The sequence below is a fragment of the Gavialis gangeticus genome, unplaced genomic scaffold (assembly GCF_001723915.1).
Source record: "Gavialis gangeticus isolate Ggan-Ray unplaced genomic scaffold, GavGan_comp1, whole genome shotgun sequence".
NCBI classification, from domain to species: domain Eukaryota; kingdom Metazoa; phylum Chordata; order Crocodylia; family Gavialidae; genus Gavialis; species Gavialis gangeticus.
This window is the reverse complement of record NW_017729022.1, coordinates 181,534,749-181,554,421: the sequence shown is the minus strand read 5'-3', so window position 1 is coordinate 181,554,421 and position 19,673 is coordinate 181,534,749. Positions and strand designations below refer to the sequence as shown.

Below are 19,673 nucleotides of genomic sequence, written 5' to 3'. Positions count from 1 at the left end.
CCTGCCTGACTAACCTAGTTTCTTTTTACAACAAGGCCACCAAATGTTTAGATGCAGGAGCTGAGGTGGATGTTATCCATCTGGACTTCAAGAAGGCCTTTGACATGGTATCCCATACCATCCTTATTAATAAACTGAGGAGATTTGCCTTGGATGATTATACGGTAGAATGGGTAGCAAACTGGCTCAGGCGTGGTAGTCAGAGGGTGGTGGTGGATGGGTCAGTGTCAACCTGGATAAATGTGTGCAGTGGAGTCCCTCAGGGCTCAGTTCTGGGGCCAGTGCTGTTCAACATCTTAATCAGTGATCTGGGGTGAAGCTAACACCCTGGAGTGGAGGAACCAGATCCAGGCTGCCCTCGACAGGTTGGGGAAGTGGGCAGAGAGCAACAGGATGCAATTCAATAAGGACAAGTGCAAGGTGCTGCATCTAGGCAGAAAAAACTGCCAACATACCTATAGGCTGGGGGATGACCTTCTCAGCACCACCGAGGCAGAAAGAGATCTTGGAGTCACTGTTGACTCCAGATGAACATGAGTCATCAATGTGATGAAGTAGTTGACAGAGCAAATCGCACCTTGTCATGCATCTGTAGATGCTTCACAAACAGGTCCAGGGAGCTAATTCTCCCTCTCTACATGGCAATGGTCAGGCTGCAGCTGGAGTACCGTGTCCAGTTCTGGACACTGCAGTTCAAGTGGGATGCGGACAACCTGGACAGGGTCCAAAGAAGAGCCATTCATCTGATGGGTGGCCTGCAGGGAAGGCCCTACAAGGAAAGGCTAACCTTTCAGCCTCTCCAAGAGAAGGTTGAGAGGGGACCTTGTGGTGGCATACAAATTCATAAGGGGAGAGCAACACAAAGTAGATGATGATCTGTTTACCAGGGCACCCCTTGGAACAACAAGGAACAATGGCCATAAGCTACTGGTGAGTAGGTTTAGACTGGACATTAGAAAAAAGTTCTTCATGGTCAGGGTTGCCAGGATCTGGAATGGGCTTCCCAAGGGAGGTGGAGCTCGCCCCATCCTTGGGGGTCTTCAAGAGGAGACTGGACAGGCACCTGGCTGGAATCACATGACCCAGGTTTGGTGACCCTTTTCTTGCTTGCCAGGGGCAGGGGGTCAGACTAGATGGCCCACTGAGGTCCCTTCCAACCCTAGAATCTATGAATCTATGAAACATCTCACAGGCAAGCTAAGGAAGTATGGGCTAAATGAATGGACTGTAAGATGGATAGAAAACTGGCTGGAACATCAGGCTCAGGGAATAGTAACCAATGGCTCAATGTCTAATTGGCATCTGGTATCAAGCGGAGTGCCCCAGGGGCCAGTCCTGGGGCCAGTTTTGTTCAATATCTTCATCAGTTACTGGAAGGGCATAGAGTACACTCTCAGCAAGTCTGCAGATGACACCAAGCTGGAGGAAGTAGTATATATGCTGGAGGGTGGGGCTAGGATGCAGAGTGACCTAGACAAATTGGAGGACTCAACCAAAAGGAATCTCATGAGGCTCAGCAAGGACAAGTACAAAGTCCTGAACTCAGAACGGAAGAATCTCATGTACTGATACAGGCTGGGGGCTGACTGGCTGGCCAGCAGCTCTCAGTAATGCCAACTCTTGCAACAAATTGTGAGACTTGCGATTTCCAAGTCCAATCAACTCTGACTAATGATGTTGGGATAGAAGCCTCAAATCTCAGGATTTTTTATTCTGGCATGTGTAGAGAGTGCCCAGCTCTCTGCGGTAAGTCTGTGGAGGGAAAGGGGCAGGGGTAGAGGGAAGGGACAAGGAGGGGGCATATTGAGGCCCCCATGGTGAGGGAAGTAGTGAGGCAGAGGCTGGGCTAAATGGGGCCCCAGGGCTGGAACAGGTCATGCAACAGAGCTGCGGGGAGCTCATCCAGAGGTGTGGAGAAGGGGGGTATGGCTCCCTGCCACTGCGCACACCCTTGGGGGAGGCATTGGAGGCATGTGCCCTCTGGATTTGTTCATGGGACAGAAGCAGGCTGCCCACTCCAGGCTCAGGCTCGGGCTCTGCACCCTGCTGCTTTTGCCCTGGGAGCCACATGATGGCTGCACTGTGCATCCTCTGTCTGCTCAGCGGGCAGCAGGAGGCACACATGATGTTGCATGGCTCTGAGGGCAAAGGCAGCAGGGTGCCAAGCCCTAGCCCACCTCTGCCCCATGCACAAATCCAGGAAGCACATGCGCCTCATGCCTCCCCTGGTGATGTGCACAGAGCCACCGCTGCCCCCTGCGCCTCTGGACGAGTGCCTGCAGCTCTGTCACACAACCTTTGACCTGACTCATCTGTGTGTCTATGTCTGTGTATCTGTGCCTCACTCCCAAGCCACAACCCCCTAGTCTTGCTTCTTGTGTCAGGAAGCCACTTTTGTTTGTCCCCAAAATCTCTGTGCTGTGACAATTTGATTAGGATGGGCCCAGCAAAGGAGACACACCTTTACCCTATCTCTTTAGGTAACCAACGGCTCTCTAAGTCTGAGTCCCCTGCATAGCTGCTGCTCCCTCCTCCTGGGCAGTCTTAACTTATATAGCCCCTGTGACCTCATTCACCTGGTCCAATGGAGGCCAGCACCTGTTGGCTGTCGGCCAACCAATTTGAAATACATCACTAGTTGCTGGGCAGACCCTAGCCCACCAGGTAGAAGCCCCTCACCCAGGTAGCTGATACCAGTCACGTAGGCAGAGGGAGCAGGTTTCCCCCCTCCCTCAGGAATGTAGCCAGTTTAGGTTACCTAAAGAGATAGGGTAAAGGTGTGTCTCCTTTGCTGGGTCCATCCTAATCAAATTGTCACAGCACAGATTTTGGGGAGAAACAAAGGTGGCTTCCTGCCACACTGCTGCCCTTCACTCCTGACCCACACTACCCTGCATCTTGCCAGGGTGTGCAGGAACCCCCCCTCCCCAGGCTCCAAACCCCACACACACACCTACAGCCCCCCACACCTTCACAAATAACACCCCGCCCCCGCAACACACACACTTCAAAAATAACATCTCATGATTTATGCACCAAATCTCCTGATTTTTAAGAGTTTGTCTTATGATTTTTCATATGGTGGGGTTGGCAATACTGAGCTCTGCAGAAAAGGACCTGGGTGTTACAGTGGACAATAAGCTGAATATGAGCCAACAGCCTAGGATACCATTACCCATATTGCCAAGAAGGCTAATGGTATCCTAGGCTGCATTGGCAGGAGTATGCTGTTTGTGAGCATCAGGTCAAGATGAGCATGGTCCCTAGTTGACTGCTCCAACATTTGCACCAGGAAGTTGTTCTCAACACTCTCCAAAAACTTCCTGGATTGCCTGCACACTGCTGTATTGCTCTCCTAGCAGATGTCAGGGTGACTAATATCCCCCATGAGAACAGGGCCTGTGATTGGGAAACTTCCGCTACCTGTTTGAGGAAAGCCTTATTTACTTCATCCTCCATGACATCACCCTTATTGCTCTCTCCTCTGACCCTAATCCAGAGACTTTCTTCAGTTTCATACTGGAGCTCTGACCAATCATATGGCTCTTTTTACATAACGTGCAAAGAGAAGTGAATTACTGACCAGTAACAAGTTCTGCAAGAAGCACTGTCCAAATCCATATTCCATTTTAAATGTATATGCACCTCAAGCACTGGAGCCTAGAGACTCTAGCATTACCCACACTGCCACTCCTCATGCTCTATGCCAACAAAAGCCACCAAGAAGGATGCTGCAGTGACCAGGTGGCCTTTTTTCAAATAGTGGACTCATCAGGGCAGCAAGGGCCAGATATACAATCTACTAGGAGTAGCTCAGTTAAGCCTTTAGGAACTTAAATGCAGGTATTTAGGAAAAGACAGAAAAATCCTCCACAGGAGGGTGGTGAGCTGTGAAAGCAGGCAGGTACCCTGTGACAGAGGTGAGGTCATGACAACTCAGCTCTAGAAGGTATTTTACAATGGCTAGAATGGGGGTCTTGGGCAGAGAAGAGACAACAATATCATGTGACACCAGTCAAAACCTGGTTTAAGTCAGTAAACATCATTCAGTAGAGTCTTCCTGCTATGGATGAGAATACCTCTGACAGGAGATGAGCAAGCTTATGCTATCACTGACCACCATCCAACATCCAGGCTGAGATGCCAGGTAAGTGGATCTAGATAATTTCCCTTGGTTCTAGAACAGCTCTCGAAGTAATAAGGAGAATCCCCACTGGAAGCTGGATCTGGAGAGTCCCTCCATTCTGGGGACAAGCCCTGGGGTCTGGATAAGGAAAGCTTGCAATGTTGAGATGTATGATTCCCAGTTGGCAGGACCTGTCTCCGGAATTGTCTCTTGAATCTAGGGCCAATGGCCAGAAGAACCACACAGTGTCTTGTTGACACTGGACCAGAAACTAAGAAACATGAAGGGCAGGTCCAGAGAGGATTCCATGGTCATGGGGAGCACAAAGGTAGTTTGACCTGGGGCTGCAATCATCCCTTAAGTAAAAAAAAAAAAGTCAGAAAAGGAAACTTCAACTACTGGTTCTGGTGACTGTGGCGGGTGCAGAGATCCCACCTCAGGAACACAGCTGGGTATTCGTATCCCTCCGCTGTTTCCACCATGTGAGGCAGGCCAGTAGGGGGTGCTCCTGCGTTGAGCCACCCACCTCCCTGCGCCCGACCACCTTCCAGGCTCCGAATGCCTCCCTAGGGGCGCCTTATGTCCGGCTGACCCCTCTCCCGGAGCACACTCGCTAGTCTGGGGGTAACGTGCCGCCACCACCCCAAGAATAGACTGTCTCGCGGCCCTGTGTCCTTGGGGTAACACAGGCCTAAAGTCCCACGGGTACTCGACCCAATACAGGCACTTGGGGTACTTCCCCAAGTCCGGGGGCAAAAAGGTATAGTCTCCCTTAGTCCACAGACCTAAGGGGTCTCTTAGGCATAATTTAGACCCACCCCTCAATAAGTCTCCCACACCAGTCAAAAAGGAGAACTTTATTGATTACAGGGGGTAGGGTAAACTAGGGTACAGGATAGAGCAATATCTAGAAATCCTAAAGAGCAAACAGTCTGGCTGTGGTAGCCTTTTGATTACGCATCTGTGATACTTCCAGCTAAATATCTAATCAGATTGAGTAGCTTACTCACAAGCATCTTCCAAAGGCAGGTGAAGTTTCCCTTTGGAGGCAGGCAGTTCCTAGCTCATGAGTTTGGGGGGAGAGAGCCAGTTTCAGATGTTAAGGCTTCTCTGTCCCCTGCCTGGCTGCTGCGTCACCTCATGGCCGGAGAGGAGAGACCGCCTCCTTCCCCGTCCTAACTTATATAGCCCCTGTGACCTCATTCACCTGGGCCAGCGGAGGTCAGCCCCAGTTGGCTGTCAGCCAACCAATTTGAAATGCATCACCTGTTACCGGGCAGATTCCAGCTCCCCAGGTAGAAACCCCTCACCCAGGTAAGTGATGCAAGTCACATAAGCAGAGGGAGCAGGTTTCCCCCTCCCTCAGGAATGCAGCCAGCTCCAGTTCCCTAAAGAGACAGGCTGAGGGTGTGGTCCCCTGTGTGCTGGGCCCATCCTAATTGAATGGTCACAGCACGGAGATTTAAATCACAGTGTCACAGGGCAGAGATTTTTGGGGAGAAACCAAGGTGGCTTTCTGCCACAGTGACTAGAATGGAAGTCTAGTTCTAGAACAGAGTTGCTCTGATGACTAGAATGGAAGTCTTGTGCAGCGAAATATTTCATGGCACCAAGTACAAGAGGGCCAAGAAAAACTGGCATGTTCACCCATCTGGCACGTTGACCCATGGCGTGAGCCAGTGGACTCTGGCTCAAGCTAGAGAGTGAGGTTACTTGGTGCAATGAAATGAGGTGGCATTGTAGAGCTGCTGGAATGGTGGATGAAATGGGATGATCAGGAAGCTGCTGAGGCACATGCTTTGATAGACCTTCTGACACTAGTGCTAAAATCCTTTATGCCAGATCATCAATTCTCTGATAGCTAGCCACTAGAGTCAGAAAGCCAAAGAGTGCCTTGGAATTTGTTTGTTTGCTTTTTAGACATCAACAGGATGGATTTTCCAGAATGGGGTGTGATGCTCGGTTTGCTTCCAAGCACAGTCCTTCTGAGCCCAGAAATGGAATGATTTGCGCTTAGCATGTTTCCTAGGGATCTGACACTCTCATAAATGAGATGAGAGAAAGGACCTTGCATGTCAGGCATAACCCTGGTACCAGAAAGACTTTATTGAAATCAAGTGACCAGGGGAAGCTATGCTAACAGATAATAGCAAGGCCTGGTCAAAGCAAAGAGAAAAAGGAGTCTCATTTAGCTAGAGAAGATATATTGCACATGCCAGGAGAGCCCTCAGTCCTATTCCAATAGACAGAGCCTGGACCAAAATGGAGAAAAATAATAAAAATAAACTAAAATGGGTCAGAGATACAGAAGAAGAAAAAGGGTAGAATAGGTAAATTGGTGGAATGTGTACTTGGCCTACAGCCAGTCTGGAACAGAATGCAGAAGCTCAATTTTGAGCCAAGATGGTTGATAAGAACTGAAGAGTGAAAAATGCATACAATATCCTTTATACCAGTAACACAGAGTGCAAGGAAAGTTAGGATGTATGCATGGTGTACAGGTACCTCCCAGGGCAAAAAATATGTCTCTGAACAAAAGTGCTTCAGTGTTTATATGCACAACAAGAGTGGAATGTAGATGTGGATAGGAACTGCTTTTTCAGTGACTTATACTCTTGTCTGTTATCTTAAAATTAGCCATTATTTTTAGCCCCAAGTGTGAATTTGAATTGAATATTTTTGTTTATTAGCAAATCTGAAAATCAAGCAAGAGATGAGCAGATACCATTCAGAACTCTACCTCCATTCTGCCACGTGCACAGCTTAAAAGCAATAGGTTGGCTCTGTTCCTTTCACTGGACATAGGAGACCAAGGCCATGCTCCATCATTAGTAGCTGACCACCAGCAAATGATCATATCTTGCATACAATTTATTGCCAGATGACGTTTCATCCTCCTATTTTCTGGTCCAGGTATGTCAACATAAGAAATCTAGCAGAAAAAAGAATTCAGAAAATACTTAAAAGTTATAAAACAATATATTTGAAGGATTTAGATGTAATTACCATACATGTCTGCTGAGATTTATATTCTCACAGATGACTGTGTTCCTCTATGTTCATATAGGTATATATAGGCTGCATTTAAATATATATCTAAATATAAGAAATATCTCTCTTTATAGAAACAGACATGTTCACATTCAGTTTTATTTATGGGGAGGGGATTGGAAAGGAAAGGAATGTGAGTTTAAAAGGAATTTACAGCAATGACTCCAATCAATACCAAAATGTACAGTCATGGTTGCTTGACAGCATCGACCTACACATAAGGATTTAAGCCCAGCCATATAAAATGACAAGTTCTGTGATTCCGACCAAGGAGTTAAGCCTACTGTTTAAGATACATCATCAAATATTAAAGATAGTTCACAATATTTAAGAAAGAATGAATTTCAACCCCCAATCAATGAATGCAGCCAAAAATATCCATTTTGTAACAGAATATATACTTTTCTGCATAATGTGGATGAGCTACAGCATCATGCGTAAAGTTTATGCAGCTCTTGAGAATTGTGCCTCTATTTCTCAGAAAGGATTTGTGGAATTTATTATTCAAACTATGTTATTTTGGAGCATGGTTATTTGAAAACATGAGCAGTGCACCATCTGGGTGACACATGCCAAGGAAATATAGATTGCACCGCATTTCTGCTTAAGGAATTAATGGAAGGTTGATAGCTAGGGGAAAAAAAAACTATCTTGCCATTGCTGGTCAGCAATAATCGAACCACTTTCTGGGGATTAAGCGCATGGCTAAGCCTACTGGACCAGACACTAGCAAAGGGCAGGGGGTCTTCTTATCAGAGAAATGCTTCTGGAGCCAGTCTCACTACATGACAGATTGCTTTCATATTCCTGTCTGCAAGGCAACAAAGGATGGCAGTAATGCGATAATGCCAGAGTGCAATGGGTGTTAAGAACCCGTTGCATTTATGTATTGTATTTAGTAAATAATCAGGCTCATCCAAATTGTGATCTCACCACTCAACCAAGGCCATTAAAATCAAGGTTAATGCTTTAATAATCCTTTGCTGTTTTTTTATATGGTCAAAAAGAACCCTTTTCTATTTGCATGGTCATAATATTATTGACCTCTTCATCCCCTGAATACACATCAAAAGGAACTGAAATCAAAGTAATTACCAATGTTGTTCTCTCATGGTAAACATTTAACTCCTTGTACTGTCTCCACTGTTCAGTAAATTGAAATGGATTAAAAAGCCAAAGACAGGAAAACTTGTAAAAGGTCAATATTATCAGTATATTTATCCTGCAGTTTCATTTGTTAAAATTCTGTCAATTTAAAATATAAAAATGTGGTATATATGCAGTTTAAAAAAGAAACTCTGACATGATCACTTATTTTTTTTATAAATTTAAAATGTGTGCAGCATAATTGCTTAATGAGTACCATACAAAACACATTAATTAGCATTATACTGCAATCATGTACTAATTTACTATGTAATATTATTTATGAACATTTAAAAAGAAACTTATTATTTCTGATCAATTACACTTAAGAAAGCACCTTAGACACTAACTAATCCCACTGAGAAAAGGAAAGTGGCTTGAGTTGCTGTTATACTTTGTTGCATTCCAAGACTATATAGCTCTGCTAATTCACATAACAGCTCAGTTTTTATGCAGTGTCTCTATCTTGCTATAAAATTCAAAGTAGTATCTCTCTTAAAAAGGTAAAAGATGCCCATACTGATTGATTTACTTGGGTATATCTGTTATGGAGATGGAACTACTAGATAATACCAATCATCTGTATTTTAATATGTCATCAAAAATTAGAGTATATTCTAAAGGTAAAAAATAAAGCTAGTGTATATCCCTATAGCCAAGAATACACTGAAGTGAACACAAGTTACTCTCTGCCTTCAAACATAAAAACAAAAAATAAAAATTATCCACAAAGTTGAAAAAAAACCAAATCTGACTTGTTTTCATTATTTGTATTTCAGTTTTTCTTACAGGCCCTGACCAATATAGGTTACAATTTTGCCATTTCCTGAACATGCATAGTCAAAGACAATTCCTGTACTGAAGAGCTTACGACTTAAGTACATCAGAAAGACAGAAAATATTATCCTCATTTAACAAATGGGGAATTGAGAGACAGAAATATTAAGTGATCTGCTCAAGGTTACAAAGAAAGTCTGTGGCAGAGACAGACTGAACTGAGATCTGGGTCCCAAGTCTTGCATTAACACCAAGCCAGTCCCTGTTCTGTTTCTGTCCTCTGCTCTGTATGCTATGCTTAACTTTGAAAGAAATATTCCACCCCTATTAATAAAGTTAATATTTAGGAAGTGGTTTAGAAAACAAGACAACCTTGTTACAGCTCTCCAGGCTTCCCATTGAGGACTATCTCTGATCCCTTATTGTTGACTGGAACTCTACTGCTGACTGCTGGTGATCTAAAAATGCAATGTTAGTTGATCAGGGAGAAACAGGATTCAATGTATTTCACTGCAAAGAGTTGACAAAATAGTATAATAGTGAATAATATTTTCTGTTGCCACACACTGGTGCAATTTTGAAGATAATAAAAATTATATTTAGCTGCCAAATAAGCAAGCCTGACACAAAAGAACTTTCAATTAAAAAATGCTAATGCCTTTTTTTTTGGCTGGCAAAAATATAATCCATAGTGATTCCTACTGATTTCTAGAGAAAGCAATGTTAATATCATATGTGGAAGTCTTCTAGAAGCTCAGCTTTGTCAGCAAACAACGAAACATAACAACCCTATTAAAGAATCTAGGAGCTATTTATGGTTTCCTAGCACAGTGAGATGTTTCTATGGATTAGCTTTTCCTTCTTTCCCAAGAAAAAATGCCAGCACATTTAGGCCCAGAAATGTGCTTAGCAGTACCCAGAATAAAACTGAGTTACAAGAGTATAAAGCAAGCACATGAAACATGGCCAGTAAAAGAGAAGGCTCAAGGCAAGCATTAGCTCACTAGTTTTTTTTCGTTAAAGTTTAGGAGTACGAAAAAAAATCGCCAACCCAGCTTTTAAAGCGTAACCTTAACAAATACTATAGGCAAGGCACAAGTGCGCATCATTTTAAAGTAAACTACGTATCAGCTCAGTTCCTGGTGAACAGTGAACTGTCTCAAATCCACGTTACAGAGGTTGGATCAATCTCGCAAACACAAGTCACTGCTGAAAAGAGGCCCTGAACTGAAACAGCCTGGAAAATGTATTAGATACTCATCCTAGCAGAAAGCATTTCTACCAAGTTAAAATGTAATATGGCAAAACTTAAATTAAACACATCTTTAAAAAGCCTGCCTTACAGATGGAAACTCCCTTAACAAGAGAAAGGAAATTACTTGAGGGTTGTGATGGGAAAAATACTAGCTAACACAAGGTGGTTTTCCTTAACATTTATCCTGATTGTAAAAAGTACAACACTCTTCCTCTTGCTTACTACATCTTTGTAGCTTTTGGGAGAACAGCTTCTTCTTTATCCTTGCAGTGAATTGGAAAACAACCCCTTCCTTACCTAATTTTCCTGTCTGAAGCTGATGCCCTGCAGAAACTAGAGCATTAATATTCTTTATACTGCAGTAGCACCTAGGTCCCCACTCTGAAGCTGAAGTCCCATTTCACCACAACCAGAAAGCTTACCAGTTCAGTGTCTTGTACTGAAACCTGCCTGAGAAGCAGGGTAAATTAGCCTGTACTAGGCTCTATGTTGCTGCAGCTAGATCACTATTACTACTTTAGTTGGCTTATTTAAACCTAGCACAGATATGTATACCACTCTGCAGTCACAGATGTGACTGTGGCAGAGACCTATCCCAAGCAGGAACAAGGCAGTACCACAGGGAGCATCTACACATGCACTTTAATGCACACTATTTTAGTGTGAATTAAAGCGTCATATAAAAATCCATGACATTACGCTAATGCACATTAAAATAGTCTACTGCACATTAAGTGTCACTTAAAAGCTGAGCAAATGTGCTACTGCACATTAGCAAAGCCTAATGCAGTTTAATTTAGTACCTCACATTGGAGGGTGCCTATACATGTGTGCGGAGGCTGCTCCGACATGCTGGAATTCCAGTGCAACAAAGCAGACTTGATTGAGTCTTTTGGAGCGTGGCAATTGCCGTACTCCAGCAACGTCCTGCATCTCAAGTATCAGCGTTGAATGAGCTTTAGTTTAAGCACACCCACCACTATTTTTAAGCACGGGGACCCTGATACATGAGATGCAGCAGTGCTTTAATTGAAGTAGCTCTCATAGCTGCTCTAATTAAAGCGCTGCCTGCCCTCCACCCCCGGAGCACGTGTAAAAGTGCCCAGAGGTACGAAATTTAATGCATATTAGAAAAGGAGCATTAATGCACATGTAGATGTGCCCACAGTGTGATAATCTGATAGGGAACTGAGCAAGATGAAGCCACATATCCAAGGTAATGCATACAGACTAATGCAGTGCAAGGATTTGAACACTGAGCCCTTGTCCAAAGCTATAATCACAAAGCCATCCTTTCTGCCATTTTTCCTAGACCTGGAATATACCTAAAATAGGTATATTGTAACTAGAAAGAGAGTTAAGGTTTGGATGGGTAATTGTAAATTACTCTATATCGTATATATTAAAATTAACCCCCAACAGCATTTTTAAACATTTTCTAAATATATCAATTCCATGTTTTCTGACTTCGTAATAAAATGTCATTTTTAGAATTTAAAATATTTTGATAAGCTTAGCAGAATAGTCTGATTTCAAAAATCAGTAATCCATAATATTAAGTTACTATGGTGTTTAAAGACATCATTGACATCTGTACCTTAAAATCCAAGGATGAGAGTTTTTCAAGTCTTTTGTTTACATCAGGAGAACCTGTCTTCTTTGTAAACTGAATAAAGCAGAGTTTGTTTTGCTCCCAAAATGACAAGATGATGAAACTGTCAGTAAGAACAGCTGAAAAACAAATAAAAATTGTCACCCCTGTAATACCTGCCATCAGTGACAAAACAAATTACTGAACCCTCCAGTGAGACATTGCAAAATGCATTTTTTCAAGACCATGTCTTAAATATTACATTGAAGCCTTTGTAATCTCCTAAAAGACATCAATGTGTCATCATGCCAGGACCTTTTTAGAAATGAGAAATAAAGCTTAGGGGGTACTCAGATTAAATAAAGCTGAATAAATTATTTTATACCAAGTTATCATAATAATCCGACATATATTTTATGCCTCATCCTCCTTTCTCATGTGTCTTCCTTCCTCAGTTCTTTGCCCATAGTAACTGTAACGCCCACTGATATTTTGGGAATGCGACTTTATACAAGCATTGTTAGTGTCTGGGCTGGCCAAATGCAAATCATTATTTGAGCTGCATTTGGTAATTTGACATTGCCAGTCAAGCATAGACATAAAAGGATGTAGCGGCAATAACATTCCAGATGGAACTGCAATAGTCAAGAATGTTATTCCTTACAGCACTTGTGCTTTAGGGTGATATGAACCTGTTGAAAGCTTCATATGTGATATTTTTCCTCTGTACCCTTGATCTGTAATCACATGGATATCCAACAGTAGATGTGCTCTCTTACAGTCTGGAAAATTGCCATGGAACCACAACGTATAACATGAATGTTGCAAAAGGTATATGGAAATAGTCAAATGTAAAATAGACTAAGTAGCACAGTGGAAAGGGAAAATATTGGTTAACTGAGAAAATGAGTGATTTAACACTGCCAGCAATCTAAGGTTTTCCTAAAACAGCTCTCTGAACCAAAACACATCTAAAAAGATTACTGAGTATTTAGTGAATTAGTGAGATAGTAACAGATGACTAAAAATTATTCTTGAGAGCCAAATCTGAAATAAAAAATGGCGAGTCTGTTGTGAAGTAGTAAATGCAGAGATCCATACTACAAGGACACTGCTAGATAAAATCTTACCCAGTTAAAAAAATATTCCTAAAAATTGCTCGCTTTTGTGACTCATACCATAGAGCCCTAATGATTTTTAAATTTGTTTAATAATTTACGTTGCTAGTTTACTCCTACATTATATTCAGCTTGAGCAGAAAAATGGAAATACCAGTTTTGCTTTTGTTTACAGTCTATTGTAAAGCTAGTTTCAGTTTCAGATTGTCATGTACTAACACAGTTCTGCAATATTTGGTGCACAATACTGACAGGGAATGTTTAAATCCAAACAGCTGACATGAAAACAATCCTGTTAATACTAGGTTTTGTAACAAAATTTGGATTTAAGCGCCCGTGTAGAGTTATGGGGCATGATATCCCAGCGTATATTTTGTTAGAGTCCCAATATTTTTTATTACTGTAGTTATATTTTTCCATAGAGAGGCACACCAAATCTCAAAACCTGTGAAGTCTGGGGGGAAAGAGACATTACTCCAAGAGAAGATGGGAACACAGAGTGGAGAAAGTTCTTGTCTCAAAAAAGCTGTACTGGGCTGAAAGAAAGGGCAAACAGGAAAGGTTTTGGCTACAAGGTAGCCCTATCTAATCAGAGCCATCTGGTGTTACTGTAGCAGCAATGAAAAATTACAGAATTGGCTATAGGAACAGATTTCAAATAGGTGGGAAGGTCAGGAGAGGCATGAGCGATTATTAAAAAAACTGAAGACCAAGCACAATTTTCATTTTCTGAATTAGGCATATATTTTGGAGTCATTCATAACATGCAATACTCAGGAATACGCTTAGGGTAGGGGTAGAGAAAATCTAGGAAAAGGCCCATTTCCTGCACAAGACTGGACCTAACAACATTGGTCAGGCATGGTCATACCATTTTCCACAGAGGCCCTTTAAAGAGAAATGCTATGCATCTGTGTTGTCACAGCCCCCTAACAAGTTTTCAAATATTAGACAGGCATTTCAAACCTGCCATAAGACCTCAAAGTTTCAAGTTAAGAATTTTAAACTTCAAGAGGCATTGTTGCTAATTATAAAAATCCTGCATGTAGCTTTGATTTACGAAGATGCACTTTTCCATAATAATCTATTCTTAATTAAGCCAATCCTTACCTATATCACAATATATATTAAACTAAACCAGCAACAATGATTAAGTCTCTCTCTCTCCTTTACTAGGGAAGCCACAATCTTGTAACTACTGCATATAAAAAAACCTTAGTTTAATAAAAATATTAACATTGGCGGCTAAGCATTCAATAGTCAGTAAACACTAAAATACCGCATGGGAGACCTTAATTCTACCCCATTTGCATACATTATGCTACAATCTATAATTTTCAATTGGCACACTACTTAAAATCATACAATAAAACTATCATAAAAATTCTATGCTTCTGAAGCAGCTTTATTCTAGATATATGATGTAATAGTTAAAATGGACTATTATATCCTCTTTAGATTTAGACTTCTCATATTAAAAACCACCAAGCACTAAGAAGTTTTATTAATAATTTTGTTAGCACCCACCACAGGTGGGGAGGGGAGAGGCCTAAGATGATACATACCCCCTGGGGCACAGACTTAACACAGCCGTCCTGCTGCCCTCCTGCCAGGATCCCTGTGTTGGCTACACCACCATGGCAAAGAATCCCCTGCCTGCCCGGCAGCAGCAGGGAACATAACTCTGAGCTGCTGCCCCCGCTGCTGCTGGGCAGGCAGGGGACACCTCACCATGGTGGCACAGCCAGCACACAGCTCCAGGCAGGAGGCAAACAGGGCAGAGAACCCTGAGGCTGCAGCAAGCAGCCTGTATCCACCCCCCAAACCCATGCACAAATTTGCGGGGCACATGCCCCTCCATGCCCTGCTTCCTGAGAGTGCATGCAGTGGCAGGGAGCTGCTCCCCACCCCCCGCTCCCTGGAGAAGCTTCCCATGTCTCTGTCCCACTGCCTAGACTGCCCTGGGCCCCATGCACTGCCCCAGGCCCAGCCCCTGGCCCACACCCTCCCTCACTGTGGGGGCCTCAGTCTGCCCTCCACTACCCCCCACCCCTATAGATTTACCTGTAGAGAGGCAAGGGAGCTTCTCTCCACCACTGCCTGGGGCTGTATTCCTGGCCACATGCATGGGCACACACAGACATACACGTGGCACCCCCTGCGTCCTGTTCCCTGTAGCCCCTGGCAGGCTGGAACTCTTCAGCCTGCCGTATCCTGTTTTTTTTCCGTTGTGAACAGAAAACTCAGATCCCTGCACGATACTAGGAATCTGGGACAAATGCTGTCCTGGAGTCATGCAGCTCAGGACCGGAACTTGATGTTCCCATTTTGGGACTGTCCTGCCCCCATTTTTAATCTGACATTAATTTGATTCCAAATTGGCAAGAAACTTTTGCAATGAAACTTGTCCTTATTAATCCTCTGAAGTATGTATTACTGGACACTTTGTGCCCAAATAATTTATTACATTTGAAACACTATGGATTCTTTATGGATCATACTTTATCATTTCAAAAACAAAATTTAAAGGCTCAAAACTACATCAAATTAAAACAATTTTCTTTAGCCAAGACTGTATCCTGGTTCTTCAGGAGGCTATTTTCATGCCAAAATTTTAATTTTCAACTTCCCATTTCCTGGGCAATAGCGATGTCCAAAAAAGACATCTGAAGTTTTGTTTTTTTTCAAATAATGGGTAAACAGGGGGGTTTTTTGTCCTTTTTTCTTATTGTACAAGAATGGTTCAGCCATTTTTTATTATAAACTTTAGCAAATATTTGACCTTCAGACAGACATTTTTAAATTAAAGCCTGGAAAATTCTGAACGTTCTGAGCAAGCACGAATAAAGCACTATGCTGTATCCTTAAATACAGAACCAGAGTTTGAACACTACACTTTTGAGACTGTTATGTTTGTTAAGATTTATGACTTTAAGAATACTTTATTGGATTGTAGTAGTTATTTATAAAACAAAAAGAAGTAAATGTGTTTACAAAAAAACATAAAAGCCACAGAATGCTAAATTAAAGTTTCATGGCTATCTTTAGTTTTGCTACACCATGTTTTCCCAAGCACTGAAGTCAACCATTCTGGATATGATAGGGGAAAATACACAGTCAAGTTAACAGTCTAGCTGAGATGAAATAACAGACTTTGGGCTGAGGATGAAAGACTAGAGGAAGAAAGAATCAAAACAGTGTGCTCCACACCCATCATATTTCCAAGTTGTCAAAAAACCTGAGATGAGGTGGGAATGTTTAACATAAAAGAGAATGTTAATACAGTTTTATCCTCACAAATTTGCAAGGAAAGAAGGTACTGCTATATCATTTTAAACTGCAATACACAGAAAAGAACAAATCAGGAAGAGAAAGCCTAGCTCATATAACAAGTCCCCATGCTTGGGAAGTGTATGGGGTGTGGAACAGAACAGATTCCTAAACATCAAAAGGAGCTCTTGTACACTCATATTTAAGGACAACAAGTGGACTTAAGTTTTCTTTGACTATGTGGAATAGAAAATACATTCAATATTTGACAAGACTGAAAACTTTGATGTTTAATATTATTTTTAAACTGCTCTTGGTCCTGAGGCTTGTAACTATGGCATTACATGCAATTACTTGTTGTGTTTGCAAGTCCCCAGTGGCAATAATTAGTCTACCTGTTGACATACTATTTCTCCAGCTCTATTGTTAATGTAGGCAATTGATTTGCACATAGGTGTAATTACCATCACTGATGGTGTCGGAGATGAGCTTCCCCACCAGGGTCCTGTCAATCACCACTTTCTCCAGCTGAGGCCCAGAAATGCTTAGGGACACCAGTACACCTGAATGAAAGATGAGCTAAATCCAAGTAGCCAGAAAACAAGACATCAGGAATTAATAACCAAGAAACCAGAATGTTCTAAAGTACACATTAACATTTCTTTGTCATGTAGTAATTTCATCTGGAAAAAAAAAGATCTCTCCTAATGACAAAATATGTTACACACATACTCCGAAAGCATTATCAATTAAAGGAAAATGTATTGTGACTGTAAATTACATATATATATCAAATAATGAACACTTCAAGACTGGGCCAATATTCCCCATATTTTACATGGAACATAATGAATTCACATATTGGATATTGAGGTTGAAACCCTGCACTGTGAGGATAAAAGGACAACTGAATCAACTTACTTTCAGGTACTAAAGGCAAATTATATTGCATTTTCCCCTGCTATTTTTAATTTTTCTAAATAAAGTAGGCTAAACCTACTATACTGCAAAGAGATTTTTGTGGACATAGACACCTTCAGAATTTAGCTCAATATTTAAGGAAAAATGGCTAGTGATTTCAATGCCACAGTTTTGGGGTGACTGATCTGAGACACTTTAGAGAGACCTGATTTTCAGAAAGAAGCTTGCACAGTACTTAAGTTCACCATCTTCTTCTGTACTTGTACTTTATCTGGCAAAAACTGGGTTTTTGAGTGCTGGCAAAAACTGGGTTTTTAAAATATATAATATTTTATAATTGTAAATGTATAATTATACATTTTATAATTATTATTATTTATAATATTCCTCATAAAATTACACTAGTGCTTTCATTTCATGGTAGTTACATGTAGAAAAAAACTGTTATGTTTAATGCACGTTCCTGTCGTCATTCATACGCTCTTTAATTTGTGTAATAGTGGGCACATCTACACATGCCCCTACAGTGCCAATGTTACTGTGCTGTCATTTAGTACTTCCTTTTGGAAGTACTAAATGATGGCACAGTACCAGCCTGTATTGCATGGTACCAGTGGCACATGGCTATTTTTAGCTGCTACATCGGTGTAGCAACGCACTGTACCAAGGGAGCATATTGCTACAGCGACATAGCTGTGGTATCACGGTTTCTGCCTATCAACAATACATTACCATAGTGTGTTGCTATGGCAATGTAGCATCATGTGTGGATGTGCCCACTATCTATTAATCACAAGGAAAGGCACCTGATACAGTCGTGTATTAGTAATGCCTAGCATGATACCTCAAACAGTCCCAGAAAGAGGATGGAACATAAAGCCTAAATGCAGTTTCAAAGAGTACTACAGGGATACTTTTAAGTTAATCAAAGGAACACTGAACTACAAGAGACCACCTGGATCATTATGTCCACTCCCTATGACTGCAAGCAAACATCCCTGCTTACTTAATTTCTATTTAGACCCCTGACAGATGATGGAGTAAAGAGCAGTGGGATGTGATGTGGGATCCCAACAACTATGCTTCCTGCCATGCCACATGTGTGGCAGGGCGTGCAATTGTGGGGTCCTCAATCAAATCCCATTGTGCCATATTGCCTGTGCAGGGGACCCCAATCCTGGGTTTCCCCTGTACTGGCAAGTAGCAAAACTTGGCTCCCAGTCACAGGAGTGTACCTGTATGCTGATGGGGCTTCTAGCTGGGGAAGCACATGGTGTACTCCTCCCACTGGAAGCCCTGCTCAGTTGACAGAGCCGCCAGCCACGAAAGTACATGGTGTACTCCTCTGACTGGACTTCCAGCTGGAGGACCACACCTTTGGCTTCCCTGGCTAGAAGCCCTGATCATCTGATTGGACTTCCAACCACAGGAACACATGGTATGCTCCCACAACTGGAAGCCCAATAAACAGACAGGGCTCCGAGCTGGGAGATGCACCATGCTACTTGCCAGTGCAGGGGGGGCACTCATCTGACTGGGCTTCTTGATGTGGGAATGCATGGTGTGCTCCCTTAGTTGGAAGCCAGATGATCTGACCAGAGTTCTCAGCCATGGAAGCACATGGGGCGCCCCAGCTGTATACTCCAGAGGCTGGGCACTAGTCACACATTCAATTAAAGATGTTATAAGAAGCAGCCTCAAAGTTATTACACATATTTTGTGTAATAACTTTGTTGCTTATTCCTTGTTTTACCACTACATTAATTGATTGAATATTTGGTCAGGTTACTATAGTGGTCACCATCCAGTGGATCTCAATCCACCGGTAGATCTCGGAGCCTCTTGGAGTTTATCTGAGGCTGGAGTGGAGGGGCTGAGTGCCTGTGTGCATGTACATGCCCACCATAGCCCCATAGGTCAGTCTGTGGGGGAGGGAAGGGAAACGGGCTAGTTCGAGGCCTCCATGATGAGGGACAGTGTCACAGAGGCAGAAGCAGTGGTAAGCTGAGGGGGCCCTGCCTGGGTAGGACTTACCTGCTGGGGAGGCAAGCCTACTAAAAAATGTTCTCCCTCTGCCTCAATCTGCCCCCCCTTGCCTCCCTATAGACTTACCTGCTAGGCGGGGGTGGGGCAGACAGTCCCCATGCTGTAGGACCCTTGTGCCCCAGCCAGCCCTGGTCACTGTCTACATGTGCATTGTGGTGGAGTAAATAACTCTGCCACAGGGCAGTACTTGTTTTGGACAGTACTATCTTACGGTAGAGTTAATTAGTTTACTCCAGCCTAGTAGCATCACATATGTAGATAATAGTGCTTTATCATGGATCTAATTAGCTAATTCAGCAGCAAAGCACATGTGTAGATGCACCCAATGGGTGTGTTCACACATGCAAGCACATGCGCTTGCAGCAGCTCAAA

At 42.6% G+C, this 19,673-nt stretch overlaps 1 protein-coding gene across 3 annotated transcripts in view; it reads right to left on the bottom strand.

The window, feature by feature from the left end:
- WDPCP (WD repeat containing planar cell polarity effector) overlaps positions 1-19,673 on the bottom strand; it is a 253,491-nt gene that overhangs the window by 209,482 nt on the left and 24,336 nt on the right. For all 3 annotated transcript variants that reach the window (XM_019516598.1, XM_019516599.1, XM_019516600.1), the window contains exons 6-8: positions 16,799-16,913; positions 11,953-12,086; positions 6,867-7,058 (exon numbers count right to left, since the gene is read on the bottom strand). In XM_019516598.1, the coding sequence (XP_019372143.1) occupies positions 6,867-7,058; positions 11,953-12,086; positions 16,799-16,913 (441 nt within the window). The remainder of the gene's footprint in view (positions 1-6,866; positions 7,059-11,952; positions 12,087-16,798; positions 16,914-19,673) is intronic.